This window comes from Heloderma suspectum, chromosome 2 (genome assembly GCF_057233095.1).
Source record: "Heloderma suspectum isolate Gila_16-S chromosome 2, 16-S_ref, whole genome shotgun sequence".
NCBI classification, from domain to species: Eukaryota; Metazoa; Chordata; class Lepidosauria; order Squamata; family Helodermatidae; genus Heloderma; species Heloderma suspectum.
Window position 1 is genome coordinate 199,399,776 of NC_139459.1, and position 22,446 is coordinate 199,422,221.

General features: G+C 44.4%; 1 protein-coding gene across 2 annotated transcripts in view; it reads left to right on the top strand.

Moving 5' to 3' along the window:
• The window catches only part of SCPEP1 (serine carboxypeptidase 1), a 54,142-nt gene that overhangs the window by 13,495 nt on the left and 18,201 nt on the right, over window positions 1-22,446 (top strand). The window contains exons 1-6 of one of the 2 annotated variants that reach the window (XM_084837242.1): window positions 6,842-6,910; window positions 16,046-16,191; window positions 16,809-16,898; window positions 18,265-18,420; window positions 19,653-19,727; window positions 21,807-21,879. In XM_084837242.1, the coding sequence (XP_084693368.1) occupies window positions 6,856-6,910; window positions 16,046-16,191; window positions 16,809-16,898; window positions 18,265-18,420; window positions 19,653-19,727; window positions 21,807-21,879 (595 nt within the window). In that variant the 5' untranslated portion in view covers window positions 6,842-6,855. Of the gene's footprint in view, window positions 1-6,841; window positions 6,911-16,045; window positions 16,192-16,808; window positions 16,899-18,264; window positions 18,421-19,652; window positions 19,728-21,806; window positions 21,880-22,446 lie in introns of those variants that run through there. The other variant, XM_084837243.1, reaches the window with a different exon arrangement.

Consider the following 22,446-nt stretch of genomic DNA (forward strand, 5'->3'; position numbering starts at 1 on the left):
GCTGCAGCCTCACCCCGCTAGCGCCGCCTCTCGGAAACCGCGTCGAATTGCTCCGGGGGTGGAAGGAGTCGTGCGAGGCGAAAGGCAGGAAAACATCCAACGGGCAGCATAATTGACACAATACCAGCGACTGTTGTTTTGTACGATAGATTTTCTTGAATATTGGCTCGAGGACCGAAATTCATACTTAAACATTTTGAATTTCATTTCATTTATTTCATTTTCATTTATTTCCTTTCAATAGACGAATTAAAAACGTTTGTTGGGGGGGGCGGGGGCTTTCATGGAGTCATTTGCTTGACAGTTTCCACGAACGAGGATATGTATATTGGCAGCGTGGCCACCTTTTGTATGTGCTTTTAACAGACGAAGGATAGGCAGAAATTCGACAGGTGCAGCTTTGCTCAGCAAAGAACTGGGTCGAAACCTCAATTTATTTTATTTCAGCCCTTCACATAGCTGTTAAAGACACATCAGGCCTGACAGATAAAAAGGTGGCTGGAAGTAGCTAGTGTTCACATATGTTAATGTACATGAAATTCATTGCTTGTTTAGCATATAGCCAATTGGCTAGTATTGGACATGAATGGAACTCCAGCTAGCTAATGGCAAAAAGGACCATCAGTTCTTTTTGTGCCGGTGCAGGAGATCATCCTATTCACTTCCTAAAGTTCTGTGTTTTGTTAACTTTTTAAAAAGCCATGTGTTAGGTATAGTCTATGGTGCAACCTGAGCAATACCCATGGAGTAGTTGTACAAAGTGTTCAGTACATTTTGCATGCCTGCTCCACACATATTTACTATATCTGTGCTGTATTGAAGCAGATGTAGTTATTTAAAAGTGCAGTTCAAGCTTTTAATTAAAACACAGGAGTCTTCAGCAGGTATAGGTTTTGGAGCCAACCAAAAATTAGTCAAGTGCAGTGCTTGAGATACCTTGCTCACTCCTGGCCCCTTATAAATAGGTGCAGTGGTTGTGCTTGCATTTGAACATGGGGTATATCAGTCGCCAAGGCGTAAATATTGCATTTTCCCTCCCCACGTCTGGGTATGGGGGCCACATGGGTGTTCTAATTCCAAGTGAAGAATTCTGTCATAAATGTTTCACTCAGATCCCTACGCATGTGTCTTGCATCGTTCCTGAGCTTTTGAAAATGAGAGCAGGGGTTTGAGCTGGAGTTTATATTCATACTTGAAATGCAGGATGTAGTCCTGAATATGCATAGCAACTTTTAATTCTTTCCTCTCTCTCTGTTCAAGGATGATACCATCCTTGTTTACATTGCATTTTGCACTTTCCTCCCCTTCTTTGAAAATGGTATCATCCTTGAACAGAGAGAGAGGAAAGAATTAAAAGTTGCTGTGCATATTCAGGACTACATCCTGCATTTCAAGTATGAATATAAACTCCAGCTCAAACCCCTGCTCTCATTTTGCACTTTCCTCCCCTTCTAGTACCGGGATAGAGTTACTGAAACATTGTGATCTGGATGTGCGTACATTTCGTTCCAATATCTCAGTGTTTCATGGTACTGTTGTATTAAAACCATCTGCCCACCCCAAATAAAATGGCAGAAGGACAAATAAACCAAAGGCCTCACTTTACTCAGCCCAAACAAATCCCTGATGAAGATGATGATGATGATTTGACTCAAAGAGGGAACCAAAGTGTTCTACAAGTGGTTGGAACTAGGGAATTTGTTCTGAGCAATGCCAAGCAAGAAACAGAAAGAGCCCCAGAGGAGCAAGCATTGTTAAGAGTAGTTACACAGTTCAAGTAAAGTTCAGCTCTTGTGGATGCTAGTCTCTCTGCATAATTTATGCAGTTTGCAGCAGCAAATAATGACATTAGAGATCTATATCCAGGCTTTGTAGCTTGTCTCCTGGTTTCTCTGGGAACAGACAGTAGCAGCTGAATTGTAATTTTTTTTTTCGTTGGTTTGTCCAGGATTGAGAAGCAATGTAGCCTTGAATTGTAAGACTAAAAATCCATATCCTGTTGGAATAAATAGCAGAGCTCTTATAGCTTTCAGTAGTTTTGATTTCCATCCTAAGTCTTCTTGGAACAACTATGAAAAGAAAGTGCTGCTGTTCAGTTAGGGGACTGTTGTAGTTGCAGTTCAGAAGGTGAGGAAAGAATCTGATGAGTGATCGCCTATGCTGGCAAGGCTTAGCTGGGTACTCAGTACTGCAAGAGTATTTATGACAATTCCTTGGGTTGACAGCTGACCAAAAATAAGTAAATAAGAGTGCAATCCTATGCAGGTTTAGACAGAAACCTGTCTAAACCTGCAGAGGATTGCACCTTAAATGAATAACCTGGCCTGCGACAATATCTTGATGTGCAGAAACCAGCAAGTGAAGTTTTCCACAGCATGGAGATATGCAACATCGTCTGCTAACATTTGTACATTAAGCTGCTGTTAAAAGCACAGGAGAAAGGTAAAAAGTTGGCAGCCCTAATAATTATTGAATTTAAACTGAGGGCTGCTCACACTGCCAAGGTCAGCATGCTATCTACCAAAGGAGCATACTGACCCACCTTATCGCAATGGCATGCAAATAAAACTATAGTCAGCAGGATACTTGTTTAGACTGTCTACAGAATGTTTAGAAGATGTGAGAGTTTGTGGCTCCATGAAAATGTGCAAAGTTCTCTTAGGTGGAGATACAGGCCCTGTTTTCTCATGCAGTACTTGCTTTTTTCAGAACTGATTATGCATGTGAATTTCCTAAGATGATGCTATGCCTACCATTGTCCTCTCTTTCTCCCTGGCCTTACTCCAGTACCATTAGGAGCAGTCTAAAACCCAGGCATTAATGGCCAGATCCTATACAAAGTAAAACACACTTAGGATGCAATCCTATACATGTTTAGGGTGCAATCCTATGCTGGCTGGGCAATGCTGGGAGTTGTAGGACTTTTTTTCTGTCTAAATATGCATAGGATTATGCCCCTAAAGCAACCAGGTTTAGGTGTATCTAACTCTTTATAGGATTAGGCTATAAACATGTGAACTTTCCACACCATTTACCTTGAATTGTACAGCTAGACCTGGAGCCCGAGGCCAGAGTGCAGGACCCAACAGCCTGGGGTAGGGTAGAGGGGCTCCAAATGACCGCCTAGAGTGGCAGGTGCAGAAACAAACTTTTATTCCCGTAGTCATTGGGGTGCTATTATTTAAGCGAGTTTAAAATGCCAACTTGCACATGCTTAGAGAGTTCTTTTGAAAATCAGGGTTGGCAAACGGTATTGTTCCAACATATCAGGAATGTAGAAGCAGTTTTAAAGCTTGGAATGGCTGTGGGAAGGGGGAAGAGAAATGTGAGTCGTGTGCTTCGCAACAGAAGTAATACACACAGTCATCTAAAGGGGGCCCCATAAGCCTATTTAGTCCCGGGTCTAAAATTACCTAGCTGCACCGCTGCTTACCTCTGTGCTAGGTGAAGCATCACTTGCTGCGTATCAGATGGCTGTTAACAGGTTCAGTAGTTGTAAGTGCTTCCTCAACCATATGTACCCAGACTTTTCTAATACAAAAACAGTATTTTCAAAAGCGTGGGTATCTCTTCGTGTATTTTTTTTTTGGGGGGGGGGTTCTTTTGCACAGAAAACACAGTTATGAGATTGGCTTTCTTGATTAACATATATGAATGTGCCTGTTGCGTTGACTTTGCCTGCCAGATATGATGGGTGATCAGATCTTAAGGCAAGGGTTGAATGTTCTTTGATAGTTTAAGCTTTAGGAATGGAATGCCCATCAGAGTTTAGGGGCGGGGCAGAGATATAGCTAGTTTTTGCATGTTGAATGTGGTCAGAGAGAAGAGCCTAGTTCTCACGGTGGTGGAAAACCTGTGTCTGTACCACATGAAACTGCAGTTGGGGGCTCACATGATTGAACACTCTTCCATATTAAGATTAAAAAAAAACCTGCATGTGGAAAACTACTATGTCAGGGGAAAGCCTAGGCAAAAATCCTTCCTCTTGACAGCCGTCAAGTTTCAATGTGCAGGGATTTGGTATGGCAAAGCATTTAATCATGTGAGCTCCCGCTTGCAGTCTGATGAAGTACAGCCCAGATACAGGTTTAACACCTTTTGCCACCCAGTCCCTTTTCCTTTTGCATCGTGTCTTTTAGATTGCAGTCCTGAGGACAGGGGTGTCCCATTATTAATCTTTGGAAGGCACTCTGGGAGCCTTTTTTTGGCTGACGAGTAAATAAATAAATAATAAACTAGGCCAGAGAGAATGGGTGAGCGTTGTGAGTGGACTGAAGATGAAGCGCTTTGGGGTGAAGTTGCTCTGTTTGGCATTCAGTCAGCGGAGGCTCCGGTGTCAGCGGGGCTTTGCACTTTGGACAGCTCCTTTAGAGTTCTAAACGATTCTGAATGAAACCCGGAGTGGATTCACCGCTCCACTGACATCAGAGGCAGTAGCCTCTGCTGCTTTCAGTGAAGGATTAGGAGTTGTGCTACTGCTTTAGGGGGTCTGGTTGTCCCCCAAGTGCCCTCCTTGTCTTGTAACCAGCAAACGTATCCAGCTTTGCCCCGGTTGGCATAGCAAAGCCTTCAAGCAAGTGTACACATCTGTCAGAGGTGGACATGTTGGGCCACCCTGCCTGAGGGAAGCCACCTCCACTGGCACCCCTAGGCATGGCCCCTGCCATGGTGCACTTTTATAGCCCCCTGAAGGAGGGGTCTGTCCACTCCCCGCCCCTGAGCAGGGGGGAAGGGCAGGTGTACAACGGCCTCTCAGCCTACTAATCTCTCGGGGCGTCAGAGTCTATGGGCTGGAAAGCTCTGTGCTAGTTAGGGAAGCCTGCCCCTAGCAGCTGAAGATACTACTGCAGGCTTCACTATGTGGACACACTTAAATTAATTAAAATTAGTGTGTTTTTAAAATGAAATAACTCAGAGGTGCACACCCCTACGGTTCCCCTGGTATTCAGGCCAAGTTTCAGGTGGCTAAGTTTCACAGTCCTGGCATTGGCAGACATCCTCTTTTATTATTACGGAAGTATTACAAAAACACCGCGCCCTCTTTCATCCAGAGGGAACTGGCCCTTGCCGTGCTGTCCTTGGACTTCTGGGGGAAGTAGGAAGAGCTTAACAATTTCACCTGCAGATGAGTTTGGGGTGGGGGAGTGGAGTTGTGTGTACTTGCTCCAGAAGTGGTACTCCTTCCGACCGGGCCATGGCTTTGGGGGCAGATGCAGGCCAGGAGGGGCATGGTCCCCCACAGCCAAGTCTTTCGTTGGCTGTGGTTTGGAGAGGGCAGGCTGGTGGAATGGGCTGGTGACTGCTTTATTTATTTTATTTATTTATTGCATTTATACCCCGCCTTTCTCCCTCTCGCAAGGAACTCAAGGCGGCTTACATTATCCTCCTCCTCACCGTTGTATCCTCACAACAACAACCCTGTGAGGTAGGTTGGGCTGAGAGTCTGTGACTGGCCCAAAGTCACCCAGTGAGCTTCCATGGCCAAGTGGGGACTAGAACCCGGATCTCCCGGCTCCCAGTCCGTCACTCTCACCACTACACTACACTGGCTCTCTTGCAACGCAGCTTATTACATTAAGATATATCCTACCTCAAGGCAGCATACATGGAGGTCCCTCTGTGGTCTCATCCAGGAACAACCAGACCCAGACCTGCTTAGCTTCAGCAAGGTGGCTGCATCGTGTGCCCTCAGACTATGCCCTGGGATGTTGCAGCCTATGCGTTGGGCAGCTGCCAGGGGTGTTTGCTATATGGAACGCTGTGATTAGTGGGCAGTCTGGCCCCATTGCCTGAGGATTAATTATGATATGGTGCTGTCACTAATACTGGCATGATCCCGTCTGATCTCAGAAGCTGAGCAGGCTCAGCCCTGGTTAGTACTTGGATGGGACACTGCCTGAAAATCAGGCTTCCTGCACCGAGCAGGGGGTTGGACTCGATGGGCTTGTAGTTCCCTTCCAACCCTATGATTCTATGATCCTTTTCCTTCACTCTGTGTGTGGTCACTTTGCCCTTGTGCTGTGCTCATGTTCTGTCTGTTTGCAAGTACCTTCCATGTTTCTGCAGTGAGGTCTGTTTGCTGCCATGTCCCTTTGGGGCAGGCTGTTCCCTTGCCTTGACTGAGGGAGAGTTTGTGCAGACTTGGAGGTGCCTGTGTGTTCAGGTGGCTTTGTTTCAGGTGGTGGTGGTGGAGGAGGCAGTATTATATTCTTGCCTCAAGTGTGTGTGCTAGAGACCAGAACACATTCCAAGGCACAGGGCACTGTAGCATGCACGAAAGTGGCCCTTTCTCACATTTTGGACTTTTGCCTCTCTGGCCCCAAGGAAGTTGGCCAGCAATACCTAAACTATCTAAAATCTGAGTATTTCCCTCTAACTGTGTTGAGGATCAAAGCTGACAACAACCGAGCAAAACAGATTAGGCAACTCAGCTCCAACGACACAGGAAGCTGGTATTACAACACTGCATGCAAGAAAAACATTGAATATCATCATGAAATTCTCTCTATTTGCATACCCGGATCTCTGCCGGTGTCATCAGCATCTGCATTTTCAACACTTTGCTATTATCCCTCTGTACAAACCTGTTCACACTCAAAATTGTCACTCATCCAGTTCACGGAGTGTGACATGATTGTCCCATACAAAATGATTATTTGCAAAGTTTTGAGGACCTGGCAGTGAAAATATTGGCTGCAGTTTCCAGGCTAAAGCAGAAAGAGGGCGCCCCTGGGCAGGCTATGACTGCCAGTTCCCTTTATAAACCGAATTCACCACTTCCCTTTCTCAGAAGCAGCTGACAAGGAACTGGAGTCATATGATTTCTACTCAGGAAACTGCCGGGTCGTTACAAAGATGTTGCTGAAACAGCATGTTATTCTACTGTTCTGTCTGATTACTTTGAGTTTAGGTAAGTCTTAATGGGAATTTACCTTTCCATGTATATAATATATGTGTGTTTGTTTGTTTTTCACACTCCAGTTAAGTTGAAGTACTTAGGTGTAAATTGATAGATTGTTCATTGTTGTTCAGTCGTTCAGTCGTGTCCGACTCTTCGTGACCCCATGGACCATAGCACGCCAGGCCTTCCCGTCCTCCGCTCTCTCCCGGAGCGTGCTCAAATTCATATTCATTGCATCGGTGATGCTATCCAGCCATCTCATCCTCTGCCGTCCCCTTATCCTTTTGCCTTCAGTCTTTCCCAGCATCAGGGTCTTTTCCAGGGAGTTTTCTCTTCGCATTAGGTGGCCAAAATATTTGAGCTTCATTTTCAGTATCTGTCCTTCCAATGAGCACTCAGGGCTGATTTCCTTTAGGATTGACTGATTTGACCTCCTTGCAGTCCAGGGGTCTCATAAGAGTCTTCTCCAGCACCACAGTTCGAAAGCATCCATTCTTCGGCGCTCAGCCTTCCTTAGAGTTCAGCTCTCACAGCCATACGTTACTACTAGGAAAACCATAGCTTTGATTAGATGGACCTTTGTCGGCAAAGTGATGTCTCTGCTTCTTACTATGCTGTCTAGGTTGGCCATAGCTTTCCTCCCAAGGAGCAAGCGTCTTTTAATTTCATGGCTACAGTCACTGTCTGAGGTGATCTTGGAGCCCAAGAAAATAAAATCTGTCACTGCTTCCATTTCTTCCCCTTCTATATGCCAGGAAGTGATGGGGCCAGATGCCATGATCTTTTTTTTTTTAATGTTGAGTTTCAAACCAGCTTTTGCACTCTCCTCTTTCACCCCCAACAAGAGGCTCTTGAGATCCTCTTCGCTTTCTGCCATTAGGGTGGTATCATCTGCATATCTGAGGTTGTTGATAATTCTCCCGGCAATCTTAATTCAGACCTGTGATTCATCCAACCCGGCATTTCTCACGATGTACTCTGCATATAAGTTAAATAAGCAGGGCGACAATATGCAGCCTTGTCGTACTCCTTTCCCAATTTGGAACCACTCGGTTGTTCCATGTCCGGTTCTTACTGTTGCTTCTTGACCCTCGTATAGGTTTCTCAGGAGACAGGTAAGGTGGTCTGGTACACCCATCTCTTTCAGAATTTGCCACAGTTTGTTGTGATCCACACAATCAAAGGCTTTAGCGTAGTCAATGAAGCAGAAATAGACGTTTTTCTGGAATTCTCTTGCTTTCTCCATGATCCAGCAAATGTTGGCGATTTGATCTCTAGTTCCTCTGCCTCTTCGAAACCCCGCTTGTACTTCCAGTAGTTCTCGGTTCACATACTGCTGAAGCCTAGCTTGTAGGATTTTGAGCATCACCTTGCTGGCATGTGAAATGAGCGCAGTTGTATGGTAGTTTGAACACTCTTTGATGTTGCCCTTTTTTGGAATTGGAATGTAAACTGACCTTTTCCAGTCTTGTGGCCACTGTTGAGTGTTCCAAATTTGTTGGCATATTGAGTGCAGCACTTTAACAGCATCATCTTTTAGGATTTTAAATAGCTCGGCTGGAAGACTGTCACCTCCGCTAGCTTTGTTGTTACTAATGCTTCCTAAGGCCCAGTTGACTTCACTCTCTAGGATGTCCCGCTCAAGTTCAATGACCGCACTATCATGGCTATCAGGGACATTCAGATCTTTCCTGTATAGTTCTTTTGTGTATTCTTTCCACCTCTTCTTAATCTCATCTGCTTCTGTTAGGTCCCTGCCTTCTTTGTCCTTTATCATGCCCGTCTTTGCACAAAATGTTCCCTTGAGATCTCCGATTTTCTTGAAAAGATCTCTAGTCTTTCCCATTCTATTGTTTTCCTTGATTTCTTTGCATTGTTCATTTAAGAAGGCCTTCTTGTCTCTCCTTGCTATTCTCTGGAACTCTGCATTCAGTTGGATATGTCTTCCCCTTTCTCCCTTGCTTGTTGCTTCCCTTCTTTCCTCAGCTACTTGTAGAGCCTCATCAGACAGCCACTTTGCTTTCTTGTATTTCTTTTTCTTTGGGATGGATTGAGTTGCTGCCTCCTGAACAATGTTACGGACCTCCGTCCATAGTTCCTCAGGCACTCTGTCTATCAGGTCTAATCCCTTAAATCTATTCGTCACCTCCACTGTATATTCATCAGGGATATGATTTAGGTCATACCTGAATGGTTTAGTGGTTTTCCCTACGTTCTTCAATTTAAGCCAAAATTTTGCAACAAGAAGCTCATGATCTGAGCCACAGTCAGCTCCAGGTCTTGTTTTTACTGACTGTGTAGAGCTTCTCCATCTTTGGCTGCAAAATACATAATCAATCTGATTTCGATATTGACCATCTGGTGATGTCCATGTGTAGAGTTGCCTCTTGTGCTGTTGGAAAAGAGTGTTTGCTATGATCAGCGTGTTCTCTTGGCAAAACTCTATTAGCCTTTGTCCTGCTTCATTTTGTACACCAAGGCCATGCTTGCCTGTTATCCCAGTTATTTCTTGACTTCCTACTTTAGCATTCCAATCCCCTATCCAAAAAGGACATCTTTTTTTGGTGTTAGTTCTAGAAGGTGTTGTAGGTCTTCATAGAACCGATCAACCTCAGCTTCTTCGGCCTCCGTGGTTGGGGCATAGACTTGAATTACTGTGATGTTGAATGGTTTGCCTTGGATTCGTACTGAGATCATTCTATCGTTTTTGAGATTGTACCCAGTACTGCTTTTCCCACCCTTTTGTTGACTATGAGTGCTACTCCATTTCTTCTAAGGGATTCTTGCCCACAGTAGTAGATATAATGGTCACCTGAATTAAATTCGCCCATGCTTGTCCATTTCAGTTCGCTGATTCCCAAGATGTCGATGTTCAATCTTGCCATCTCATGTTTGACCATCTCCAGCTTACCTTGCTTCATTGATCTGATATTCCAGGTTCCTAAACAATATTGTTCTTTACAGCATTGGACTTTCTTTTCACCACCAGACACATCCACAGCTGAGTGTCCTTTCAGCTTTGGCCCAGCTGCTTCACTCTTTCTGGCGCTACTTGGAAATACCCTCTGCTCTTCCCCAGTAGTATATTGGACATCTTCCGACCTGAGGGGCTCATCTTCCGGCGTCATCTCTTTTAGCCTTGTGATACGTTCCATGGGGTTTTCTTGGCAAGAATACTGGAGTGGGTTGCCATTTCCTTCTCCAGTGGACCACATTTTGTCAGAACTCTCTGCTATGACCTGTCCGTCTTGGGTGGCACTGCACTGCATAGCTTATGGCTTCACTGAGTTACGCAAGCCCCTTCACCACAACAAGGCAGTGATCCATGAAGGGGAAAAAATTTATAGGTACCTCGATTTTAAAACGTGTATGTAGATGCAGAGTGCACTCGTATAAGGATAAAATCTTCCAAGTCGGCTTGCTTAGCTTGCTTTTAGAATCCTTTTAGAACTTCCAGAGGGGTAGCCTAAAAACAACAACAATCAAGAGACGTATGGCACCTTAAAGACTAAGAAATTTATTCTAGCATAAGCTTTCACGGATGCTGTCTGCTTCATTAGTTGTATGAAGTGTTAGCCTCAAATTGGCAGATTTATATACACTTGTTTGGGGGTGAGGGTAGGGGTGGGGTGGGGTGGGGTGGGGGAGAGGGAATTGAAATGCAAGACGTATAGACAGTAATGATTACCTTAACAGTTGCCATTCAAAAAATGTGAATGGCAACTGACAACTTGCTAGGTGACAATGCAGACATTATTACAGTGGTGAGCCAATTAACATATGTAGCTTTTTAGAGCATCTGGTATCCTTGATTACCTGCAAGCCACACGAGCTTTGTGACAATTCCAGTTCTGATCTGGAATTGGATTTCTGTTGAAATCCCTGCATGAATCGGTTGGTTCCTCTTCTGTTCATCCCTCCCCACCCTCATCTCAGGGTGAATGGAGGCAAAGGAGGGATGGGGCTCCTATATCTGCAGTAGCTGGGTAGGAAAAAATGGAGTTTTAGCAGGTCTAGACATGTTACATTGTGCTGCTGTAGCTCGCAGGGGCAAGAAGAGTTGCACCTGCTAAACTTCTCGTGCAGGCGCTACTATTAAAAGTTCAGAAGAGCTGGCCTTCTTTGCATCTGGTTTGTACCTCCTTTGCACTGTAACCCTGCCCCTTCCTATATACCCTCTTCTTGTATATATTTTAGAAGCCATCAGTTAGGATAGCAGCCTGCCAAACAAAGGGTTTGATTCTGTGTGTTGAGCTGAGAATCCTGAGCATGTTTGTTGAGAAATGTTTAGTCTCTTTAACTGGTTGTTGGTTTTTAATTGACTGAAAAGATACCTCTATTAATCAGGCAGCAGACTTTAAAAAATATTTTTAATACAAAGAGTTAAAAACTAGATGGTAAGAACCATCTTAGAAGAGGTATTCCTCCCACCTCCCCACCGAAATGCCTCTTCTAAGGTGATATGTGCCTGGGTCGCAGCAGGCATGATCTAAAACTAAGAAAATAAACTAAGAGTGGGTTTTGCTTCAGAACTAGTGTCTCCACTTGTGTATACATATGTCATTGATGCCTATAACCATCCAATGAGTGTCTACTCAGAAGTAAGCCCCACTGAGTTCAATGGGACTTTCTCTCACATTTACCTGCCTCATGAGAGGCAGTATGCCTGTTTATACCAGTTGCTGGGGAACATGAGCGGGAGACGGATATGGCCTCATGTCCTGCTTGGGAACTTTCCACAGGCAGAATTGAGAACAGAATTTTGGACTAGATAGGCCTTTGGTCTGATCCAGTACAACTCTTCTTATGTTCTTAACACAGTGTGACTTACTTCTGAGTGAATATGAATAGGACCATGCTATAAGATGTCTTTAATCAGGTGGCAGCCCTAAGACAGAAAGATCCCACTAAACTCTATGGTACGTATTTCTAAGTTTAGAATCAGATCATGCCAGTCCCATTCAAATCAGTGGAGTTAAAGCTGCTCAAATCCCATTTTTAGCATATTGGTATAGTTCTCTGATTCCAGTAAGACTCTTGAATGGTGCTACTGTAGTGTTGTGGTTAATTTTAGATACGGGGACAACTTTAGTAGCTGGTGAAATGGAAAGGCACATCATAAATTTATGTAGCAGCAAGAGGCTAGGGCCTGATCACCACAGGTGAGATAAGAACAAATCAAATAGTAGCCCCAAATCTAATGTATTGAACAGCAGGAAACGCAGTGGCTTTTGAACTTAAACAACCTCTTCACAAGGAACTATGATCTCTCTCTCTCTCTCTCTCTCTCTCTCTCATACTGTCCCCTGATCATGTCTAATTGTACTGGCAGAACTGTGTTTTGGTCCAATGTGTTAGGCGTGTGCATATGTGCATATCTACCATAATCGTCAATATGTATTTTTAAGACCTAATTGAAACTTACTCTGCTCTGCAAACATAACTTGTGATGTTTAAATAGCCCTTTGGGATTCCCCACCCCAGAAAGTATCACAAAGTTAATGAGGACTGGAGCCTGAGCTGGAAGGAAATAGGAATGTATTTTTTTGACATTTTAGATAAGAGGAAGTACTTCTTCCTTCTAATTACAGGAATGGAGCTTCTTCTTTCTTGACCCAGCTCAGTATGTTTGAGCACTGAACTGAATTGAAGAGGGAGCTTAATGCATGAAAGTTCTGTGTGTTCACAGGATCTAGTCTTTGGGCAGTATCCAAGTTGACACTACTGCTAATGTAAGTTATGTTGCACTCACATAAGAGACCTCTAGCACAACACCAATAGTGTTCAGTGGTGCAACAGGTTTCCTCAGAAAACCCGTCATGCCAGCAAACAGTATTGGCATTGCACTAGAGGTTGTCTACACTACTGAAACATAATTTATATTAGTAGCAGTGACAAGCTGTGTACTGTCCTACGGGTCCAAAGCTATGACCCTACGCACACTTACATGGGACTAAATCTTACTGAACATGGTGGAACTGACTTCTGAGTAAACATGCATAGGAGCATACATACTGCATGTCTCTGGGAATACCTTTTTTCTCTTCCTGACAGGCTTTAACAATTAACTGCATAACAAGCAGAAATTCAATGAGGGACAACCATTCCCACTACAGAGATATAGTAGTGTGCAACACCTATTGAGTTTCTGCTCAAGGGAGCTCTTAGGAGCCAGGGGGACGAAAGGTAGCAATATTTTTCTGGGAGTAGTTCATTCATAACCATAGCTGTACACCTACAGATGGGTGGAGAAACTGCTCTCTCTTAGAGGAGTTGCATGGGCTTCAGCAGAGCTGCTGTGGCGTAAGTGGCTGGAGAACTGCACCCTGTTGGTGGAAGGTGATGAAAGATGTAGGAGAGCTTATTGGAAGCCTACAGAACAGACCAAGGCTCTTGCATAGAACTGGTTTCTACGCCCGAGTTTATCTAGCTGTGGGCCGTGGCCTGTGTTGCTAGACTGCAACCTGAAGAGCCTTCCTGTCTGCTTAACAGCTCCCCAGCAGTCAACAAGTGATGTGGTCGGTGCCTCTCTCACCCTCCCCTGTTTTTGTCAACTCTCCCCATTGGGAAGGAAAGGGCAAACAGGGACTGCTTGCATGTGTGTGATTTTTTTAAAAAACCAAGAGAACATTAATAACAAAACAACAACGACATAAGTATCGGCTTCTACCTGCTGGAGCAAGTAGGGTGGGCAGTGGGATCAGGGCAAGAATGAGGCAGGAGGCCTTAAAGAGAGGGGTTTCTGGGTTGCTGCCACCAGTTAGAGTGGCCATGGGTCCTCTTTTACAAAGGGCAGTCCTTCATTTGGAGGGCTGCTGGAGGACCATCCTCTATTTAAAGGCATTGTCTGTCTGGAAGACTGCCCAAGATAAAGAACTGTAAGAACTGTTTCCCATCAAGAGTTTGCCCCTGAACAGGAGACTGAAGAGGCAGGCACACAGGTCATCCAGTCACAGTCAACTGCACACTACAGTGAGATGTACTGTATTTCTATTTGAATAAATTAGCATGTGCAAATTCTATGAAAATTGCTGTCCTCTTTTTTGGTGATATGTTTCCTCTTTGGGGGAGACTCGTAAGTGGCCACCGTAGGAGGCCTTAGTCATGGGAGGCAGTTGCCATCCATTTTGCATATGACTCATAAGAGGCCTACAGACAGCTAAGGCTAGGATGGCTAGGTGCAAAGGGAGGGTCAGGACCCGTCACAGCTGAGCAAAAGGGGGAATTCTGACATATGTGTTTTTGCTGAAGCTTCCTTTTCCACACAGCTACTGGAGATGTAGGTGGCCTACTCTGTCTTGTTACTATGCTTATGCATGGTTACTCAGAAGTTAGGCCCAGTCTGTACTCAGTGAAGCATAGTTCCATATGCATGGAACTAAGCAGAATGGAGCAGAATGAGGTGGTAGAATGGACTTACCTTTTCAGACTGTGGACTTATCTTTTCAGACTGCCAGTGGGGAACTGTGCCATTGAATGCTCATGTGTGTGTGTGTGTGTGCGGGGGGGTGTTTTAATCCTTGCAGGTAGAAAATCAGCACAGCAGGGAAAGAACTAAACTAGAATTTTTCTTCATGATGTGTTAGATTTCTTCTCACAGAGAGTTCTTACGAGGAGGAAGAGAATTAAAAAATGTAGCCTGAAATAGTAGAGTCCATTTCACCACCTTGTTCTGTGAGGATGCGTAAACCAGGTCATAGTCTCCTCTTATTCATGCCCTGCATGCTGTCAGAAGACAGGAATGAAGTTAATGCACAGTGTAGGTCCTGCTGAAATTGGTGGGGCTTATCTCAAAGTAACAGTGTTTAGGACTGGGATGCCAGAAGATGATATGCAATTTCCTGGGTGTAGACAAAACACCCTCTGAGTGATACTGCAAGAAATTCTGATGTAAGAAAAGATCCATATGAATGTACATAGCTGTGGGGTGGAGGTCACATACTAGTCTTCCTTTCCTGAAGGTTTATGGCTAGAGTATTGTCTTTCACAAGTCTCTACAAAAGAGGCACATGTCGCCTCGGCCATCCCACTCCTCTGCTAGCAATGTTGATTAAATTTCCATCGTGGGTTAAGATAATTTGCCCACCAACTATTGTCCCATTCAAGGTTGTTAGTACTGATGCCCACTGCCGAAATCTGTATTCCAGAATCCTCTAGGGCAAAAAACACATAACCGTATCTTGGGTATTCTTTGAAATTAAAGCTAGTGTGAACCAGTGGCTAAAGTAAGGGGTGAGAGATGGTGGCACGCTGGCACCCTAAATGGTCTCTCTGCCTTTAAGACCGGAAACTTTCTCTTCTAGGGAGATGCAGTGATGGAGAGGGCTGCACCTGTTGAATTCCTGCCTCTCCAAGCTATTAAAATATAAGCCATTTGATGCTTACGGGCAGGAGTGTGGCATTCATATCCTTGCTTGCCATGAAACTTGCTGTGCAATGTTCTATCCTAACGTTGCCCTGGTAAGACCACTAAAAGGGACAGAATTAAATAATGTGATATTTGCGGATGGTATGGGAGAAGGTCAATTGCCATCTCTCTCTCTCTTCCTCGTCCCTTGTAATTACTCCTCAAAAGCACTTGTATCTCCAGCTAATTCAGTAATTTCACACCCTGAGTGCCTTTTTTCATCTTAATGGTATGCATGCTAAAAAGCACAAATCCTTTCGAACCAGACGAAAAGGTTATGTGCCTTGGATTGACAACAATAGTTTTTACAAAGCACTAAAAAAAAATAGCTGCAAATACCCTTTTCAACAATTTAACCTTGAATGTGTCCAGGAACAGGCCTTTGGGCCTCCCAAGCCCTTGTAATCAAGGAGGAATCAAGTATAGCTCTTTGTAAACTTGCCCTAGCCTTTGCAAGGCTCTGTCTATTTTTCCAACAATAAACCAGGATGCAAATACTTCTGTGTATTTGAGCGAAACCACAGGATATTGGCAAGACCAACTGTCCAAGCAGATTTGTCTACATCATTTGCAAAAATGAAGTGTTGGTGCTGAAGGAAGAGTTGGCTGTGTTGTGTATCTTAAAAATACAATAAACATGGTGCTTTTGTAATACAGTATTCTGTCCATATTTACAATGGCAAATGCATGCTGTGCCTACCTTTGTAAAGTGTAGTGTCTGATGCTTTCCCTTTTAGGCTTGCCTATAAAGGAATCCAAAGAACCAAAACAGGCATGGGGATATGTTCCTGTCAGAAGCAATGCAAGCATGTTCTGGTGGCTGTACTATGCAGACAGCCCTGCCCGGAATTTCACAGAGCTCCCTCTTGTCATGTGGCTTCAAGTAAGTTGGGGCAGGATGAATAGATTTCGTAGCAAAAGGCCTAGGAAGTCTGTACATGGTAGACCAGAAGCATTGGCATTGGAACGACGGGTGGAGGATGAACAAAGGTTTGGGGATAGCGAAGCAAAGTCTAAAGGAGGGAGATAAATCATGCAAAAACATCCAGCTAGCTTGGTTCGGCTTTTCATATTTGGGGTAAGGGTGGCTGTCTCCTGGGGAGGACGCTTGCGCCTTTAACGAGCAGTCGGTGAAACTTTTCCCATCACTCTTTGCTCAGGCTGTGAAAAGCTGCACCGGTAGAAATTCTGCTTGTTTTGCAGCGGTTAAAGGCATAGTCTCCCTTTCAGAAGCACGGGTGGGTGGGAGACTGGTAGCCCCAATGTTAGGGTAACTATGTATGTCAACTAGCATAGCATGTTGTTGTGGTTTCTGAGGTCAGCAGATCGCTGTTCAGCTGTGGACTTGCTGTGTAGCCTTAGGGGAGATCCTAAGGCTGCGCAGGAACAATGTCTACCTACTTTGCAGGGTTGGGGGGAGATAAACAAGGAAAAGATCATATCAAGTGTTTCTGATTTGCTTTTCCCTCCTCTTCCTTTCCCACCTGCGTGGTTTTCTAGGGAGGCCCAGGGGCATCAGGCTGTGGATATGGAAACTTTGAAGAGATTGGCCCTTTAGATGCAGATCTAAAACCAAGAAGGACAACTTGGGTATGTGTCATGGCTCACAAATGGAAGATACAGCTTTTCCTTGTTGGCAAGTAGCTAACCATCCTCACTCACATAATCATGTGCTTAACTAGGGGGGAAAAAGTGTTCCCTTCTATTTAAGCTAAAGGGCTCTTCCAGATCATATTCCCTAAAAGTTGCAGTCAGTTGTGCAGTATCACAGCATTTTTATACTTGTTTCTGTTTTGTTTTGTTCATACAACATGTGGATTTTGGGAACCTTCCTGTATATTTTCCTCTAGCAGCCAATATGTACCGCCAAAGTTGCCACTTCTCCTGCCCTCCTCTTATGTCTAACAAACAAGGTGAAGCTTTTCCCACCACTTCCCTCCACACTAGGAAAAGCTTCTCTTGCTATACTACTTTGTATTACACTTGTGTTAAAGATTATACATAGGCGCCACTTACAATTTTTCTGTGTGTCTGTTTTGTAATTGGCAAGTCCCAGTGGCTTGTTTTTGGATACATTGACATTCAAACTACAACAAATGTATTTATTTATTAAATTTATATACTGCACAACTGCCAGATGTCCTTGGGGTGGTTTGCAATCATACGAACTAAAGGAAGTGTGTATTAACAGCATTTAGGGTGCAATCCTATGGAGATAATCATCAGCCTCCGAACTCGGACGCTGATGGCTATCCAGCGCAGGGCGGCTGGGGCACAGAGGCAATTTTCCCCTCTGTGCTCCAGCCACCCTGCATTTTTGGCTAGACAGGCGATTTTGTTTGTCTAGCCAGGGACTTCGGAGCAAGAGGCAGGGAGGCCGTGTGGCACATAGGAAGCTGTGTAACACAGCTTCTGCAGTCTCCTCCCTGTCCCCGGGACCATCCCCTTTTCCCCATCTCCACACTCAGTTTCCCAGTGTGGAGATGTAGCTGGTGCAGAGAGAACCACGCCAGCTATGAGGGGGTGGGGGAGGGGAGTGCGGTTCCCAGAAACCAGAAAATCCTCTGGGCCTCTAGACAGTGTCTAGTGGCCATAGGATTGTGCCCTTCATTTGTTTTTCTTTTTATATTTATAAGATGTGTTATAATACATCACATCTAAATCATAAAACGGTACAGATAAAAAACGACTGCTCAGAACAGTCCACTCATGAACCAGCAAAATGATTTGCTCATAAGAACTTTAGAGGGTTTGAATCTGTCTGTTGCAAGCATCTAAAGGTGAACCAAAAGGAAAAGTGTGGAAACCTCTGGAAGGCTTTATTTTTTACTGAGTGCGTAGCCATGTTTTGCTCTGTTGCCAAGGCATTTTTTAATCACACTTGGTGTCCTTTGTATGCATGTGTGTTGTTGCTGATGCGGATAAAGGTTTACTCTCCTTTCTTTTGGTGGTGCAGCTTCAGGCAGCAAGTGTACTGTTTGTCGATAACCCTGTTGGCACTGGATACAGTTATGTTAATGACACTCTCGCATACGCCACAGATCTCTGCACTGTTACTTCGGATATGATGGTAGTTCTCAGAGAGTTCTTCAGCTCTAAGACAGAATTCCAGGCAAGTATGGCTGGTGGTGCACTTCTCATGATCCGAAAAAGAAGATCATGATAAAGAAGACCTTTAAATATTTGTAGGAGATTGCTATTGCTACAACTAGTGCTGCGAGTAGTCCTCTGAATTGCCCCATCACCACGAGTAGTCCTCTGAATTGCCCCATCAGCACAGAATCAAGTACCCACCACTTGTCATTCTGAGACCAATCTACACATTACGGTTGTTGCTTGTGACCCCCTTTCTCCCCCTCATAACGTTTCGTGAAGAGAAGTGGGTGATGTGATATTGTGTTGAGAGTTTCTTCACCCCTGTAAGTGTCAGACAAATGAAGTGGAGAAATGCTCCTGCCTGAGAATCTCCACTTGTTTTAAGTTTCTAGCCCTAATGGCTGTTCAGAAATGAGCAGTCCCTGGCAAAGTTTCTGAAGCCAATAAACAACTGAGTGGGTTTTCACAAGAAGTGATAGTTTAATGCCCTGCACACATGCTGCCCACCCCACATCCTTTTCTCTTCTTCCTCAGCTGAAAGCCAGTCTGGTGAAGTAGTTACATTGTCTGAGGAAAACCAGGGAGTTCAGATCCCTCTTCTCTCAGAATTAAGCTCATTGGGTAATCTTAGGCTGGGAGTGACTGGCCTGTCTTACCTCCTGGGTTTGTTGTGAGTATAAAATGGAGGAACTAGATGCCCTGAGCTCATAGTGGAATAAAATAATATTTTGGTCCATGAGTTAATTTTTTTAAAAAAAATTCAAAATATGCACGATCATGTGTGAAAGCTATTTGGCGGTGGAACAAACTGCCTCTGGAGGTGGTGGGTTCTCCTTCACCGGAGGTATTACATGCAGGCTGGATGGTCTTCTGTCAGGAATGCTGTAGCTGCACCCTGCAGTGCAGATCCTGCATTGAGCAGGGGGCTGGACTAGATGATCTCAGAGGTCCCTTCCAACTTGGTGATTCTATGATAATGTAAATTACTCTGCTTTGTGTAATAGCTTATTTTTCTTGAGTTGTCTTTATGTTGTAACTTGCCCCACATCTTTGGAATAGGACAGGACAGAGATAGAAATGAGAAGTTCTTTAGCTGCTCTTATGGCTGAAAAGGAAAGCAAGGGCTATATATTTTTGTGTTGCTCCTCAGAATAATTAAAAATTCTGGTGGTGTGTTTACTGTGTGTGTGGACTGGAAGATGTACAGTGCTTAAAGCCTTGACTGTTTTTATGTGACTTCCCTTGCAGACAATTCCTTTCTACATCTTTTCAGAATCTTACGGAGGAAAAATGGCAGCTGCTATTGCTTTGGAGCTTCACAAGGTAAAATAAACCCTTTCCTGCTCTAGAGAATGGATTCTTCCTTGGCAACATGCCTGTCTTTTATGTATCTGCAGCAAGAGACTGAAGGAGGAGATTGGTCTAAAGTGTGTAATATATATGTGATCAGAGTGGATTCTTCACCTGTGGTATAAATGTACAAACCAGCAATTTGAATGCTGGATCAGCAAGTGAGCCAGGCCTCGATCTTACCTTTCTCTTGTCTGGTGGCTAGGGTGGCCAGGTATCCTACTTTACAGAGAACACTCCTCTGTTTTGGAGAGCTCACAGAGGACAGTCCTCTATTTGAAGAGGTGTGCAGTCCAAGTCTGTTTTTAAAGTCAAAGAACCATAAGTAGGGAGAGTAGGGGTCTTGAAGTTCCCCATCAGAAGCTAGCACCTGGACAGCTGACTGAACATAAGAACAGCCCTGCGGGAACAGACCAAGGGTCCATATAGTCCAGCGTTCCATTCACACGGTGGCCAACCAGCTGCCCACAGGAAACCCACAAGCAGGACACAAGTCCAACAGCATTTTTCCACCCATGTTCCCCAGCACCTGGTGTACACAGGCTCATATGCCTCTGGTACTGGAGGTAGCACACAGCCATCAAGACTAGTCGCCATGGATAGCCTTCTCCTCCAGGAATTTGTCTATCCCCCTGTTAAAGCCATCCAAATCGGTGGCCTCATTATATCCCATGGTAGCGAATTCCATCGTTTAACTGAGCAGGCACACAGGTTGCCTAGTAAGTCTTCTCCATTTTGGAGACAGATATTTATAGTTATTATATATAATAATATATACCACTTATAGTTAAATTATAGTTATTTCTAAAATCTCACCTATGCATATACATTTACATATACAAGTATTATGCAAATTAGTGCCCTATTTTGTCCTCACTTTTTAGTCATGCATTTCCTCTTTTTTGATGATGTATAAATGGCCATGTCACTGGCTGCTTTAAAAAGAGGGGGGCGGGGAGATATATACATTGCGGGGGAGCGGGCGAGAGAGAGATTTATTTGGAACATATGAATTTGCATTATGCCAAGTCAGATCATTGTCTTATCTGGCCTAGTCCCTAGTATTGTTCATTCTGACAAGCAGCCGTGCTCCAGGGTATCAGGCAAGGATCTTTTCCAACCTTGCTACCTGGGATGCCAGGGAAAAATCTGTGCCAGGAACTGAGAGGTGTGGGTTATTGGTGGAATCATGGGTGCTAGCTAATAAGAATCTACCATAGCCCAAATACATGCAGTTCAGGAATCTCAGTTCAACCTGAAAGTGATAAAGAATCTGCAGAACCTGGGTTTTTTTCTAAAGAGGTTTCCTTGGGGCCAAAAGAAATGTACGTATGTTCGTGAAGACAGTGACCTGGTTCACATGACATGTTAATCCACCATGGGTTGCTTCACCTGTGGGGGCTCCCAGTTTGCATATGCAAGCCAGGGTTGGGGGATGCGCTGTGGCTTGCTGTGTCATGCAAACCTTGGCTAGGGTGGATTGTTGGCATGGCTGCCAATACAAACGGATGAGGTTTGTCTGTCTTAGTACAGTGGCTACAAGATAAACCCCTGAAGAAGGAAATCAATCTTTCCGAAACGCATCGGACCAATATAAAAGAACTACGATAAACCTTTTTCTACAGGCACCTGGGATTTCTCCAATTTCTTTTCTCCATTGTTTTTTCCTATACACGTGCCTCCCCTCCTGTTTTTGTCCTTCATTCTTGGGGGACTCAACATGGTTAACAAACCACCCACAACCCATGGCCTGTTTTAGGGTTGTGGGTTGGTAACCACACCAACATCCCACCCTGGCCAGGTTCTCATGACACGACAAGCAGCATTGTGCCCCCCCCCCCGCCACACACACACAGCTTGCATATGCTAGATAGTGGCTGGCACTTTTCCTGGAGCCCCCCGGGCAAATTAACCCTCAGTGGCTTGGAATGATGTGCGAACAGGCCAGAAAGTGCTATCAAACTGCCTTGGCCACGCTTAAAATGTTATGTAGTACTGTAGTGGTGTAGATCTCATTTTACACAAACTCTTTTGACTTTTTTTTTTTTAAAGGCTATTCAAGCTGGGACAATGAAGTGTAATTTTCGTGGTGTAGCCCTTGGTGATTCATGGATTTCACCTCTAGGTATGTTAACTGCTGTCTTGAGAGCATCTCTCCTGACATAGCTCTTACGATGGTGTGTGTGTGAGACAGAGAGAATATGAGTGAAATAGCTCTTGCCCCCATTTCACAAGGATTCAGGGAAATCTTTTTCCTTGGTAAAAAGGGTTTTGTATTTCAGGTACAAATGTTTTGGATCCTGTAAAATAGTTCTTTTAACATTTTACAATGGCAGAGCAGATAAACGTAAATGGCAGGAGAGCCCTTAAAAGCTTCTTAGTGTTGATACAGATTGCTACAACCTGTACTACAACCTGAGAAGTATTGAGGATTTTTGACTGGGAATCTGAATTGACCTCAGCCCCACCTCTGTCCCACAATATTAACAATGGATTACATTGCAGGGCTGCTGTACTACACTCTTTCTCTCTCTCTCTCTCAGCGCTGCCCCCCTCCCCATTTATTTAAAGCAGACATTCTCAGGATATTGGGCTTTATACAATCATATTCAGCAGCAAAAGCACAGGTCACACCCAGCCCCGGTGCAAATCAGCTTGCATAGCTCCCATCAGCTTTAAATGGTACATGTGC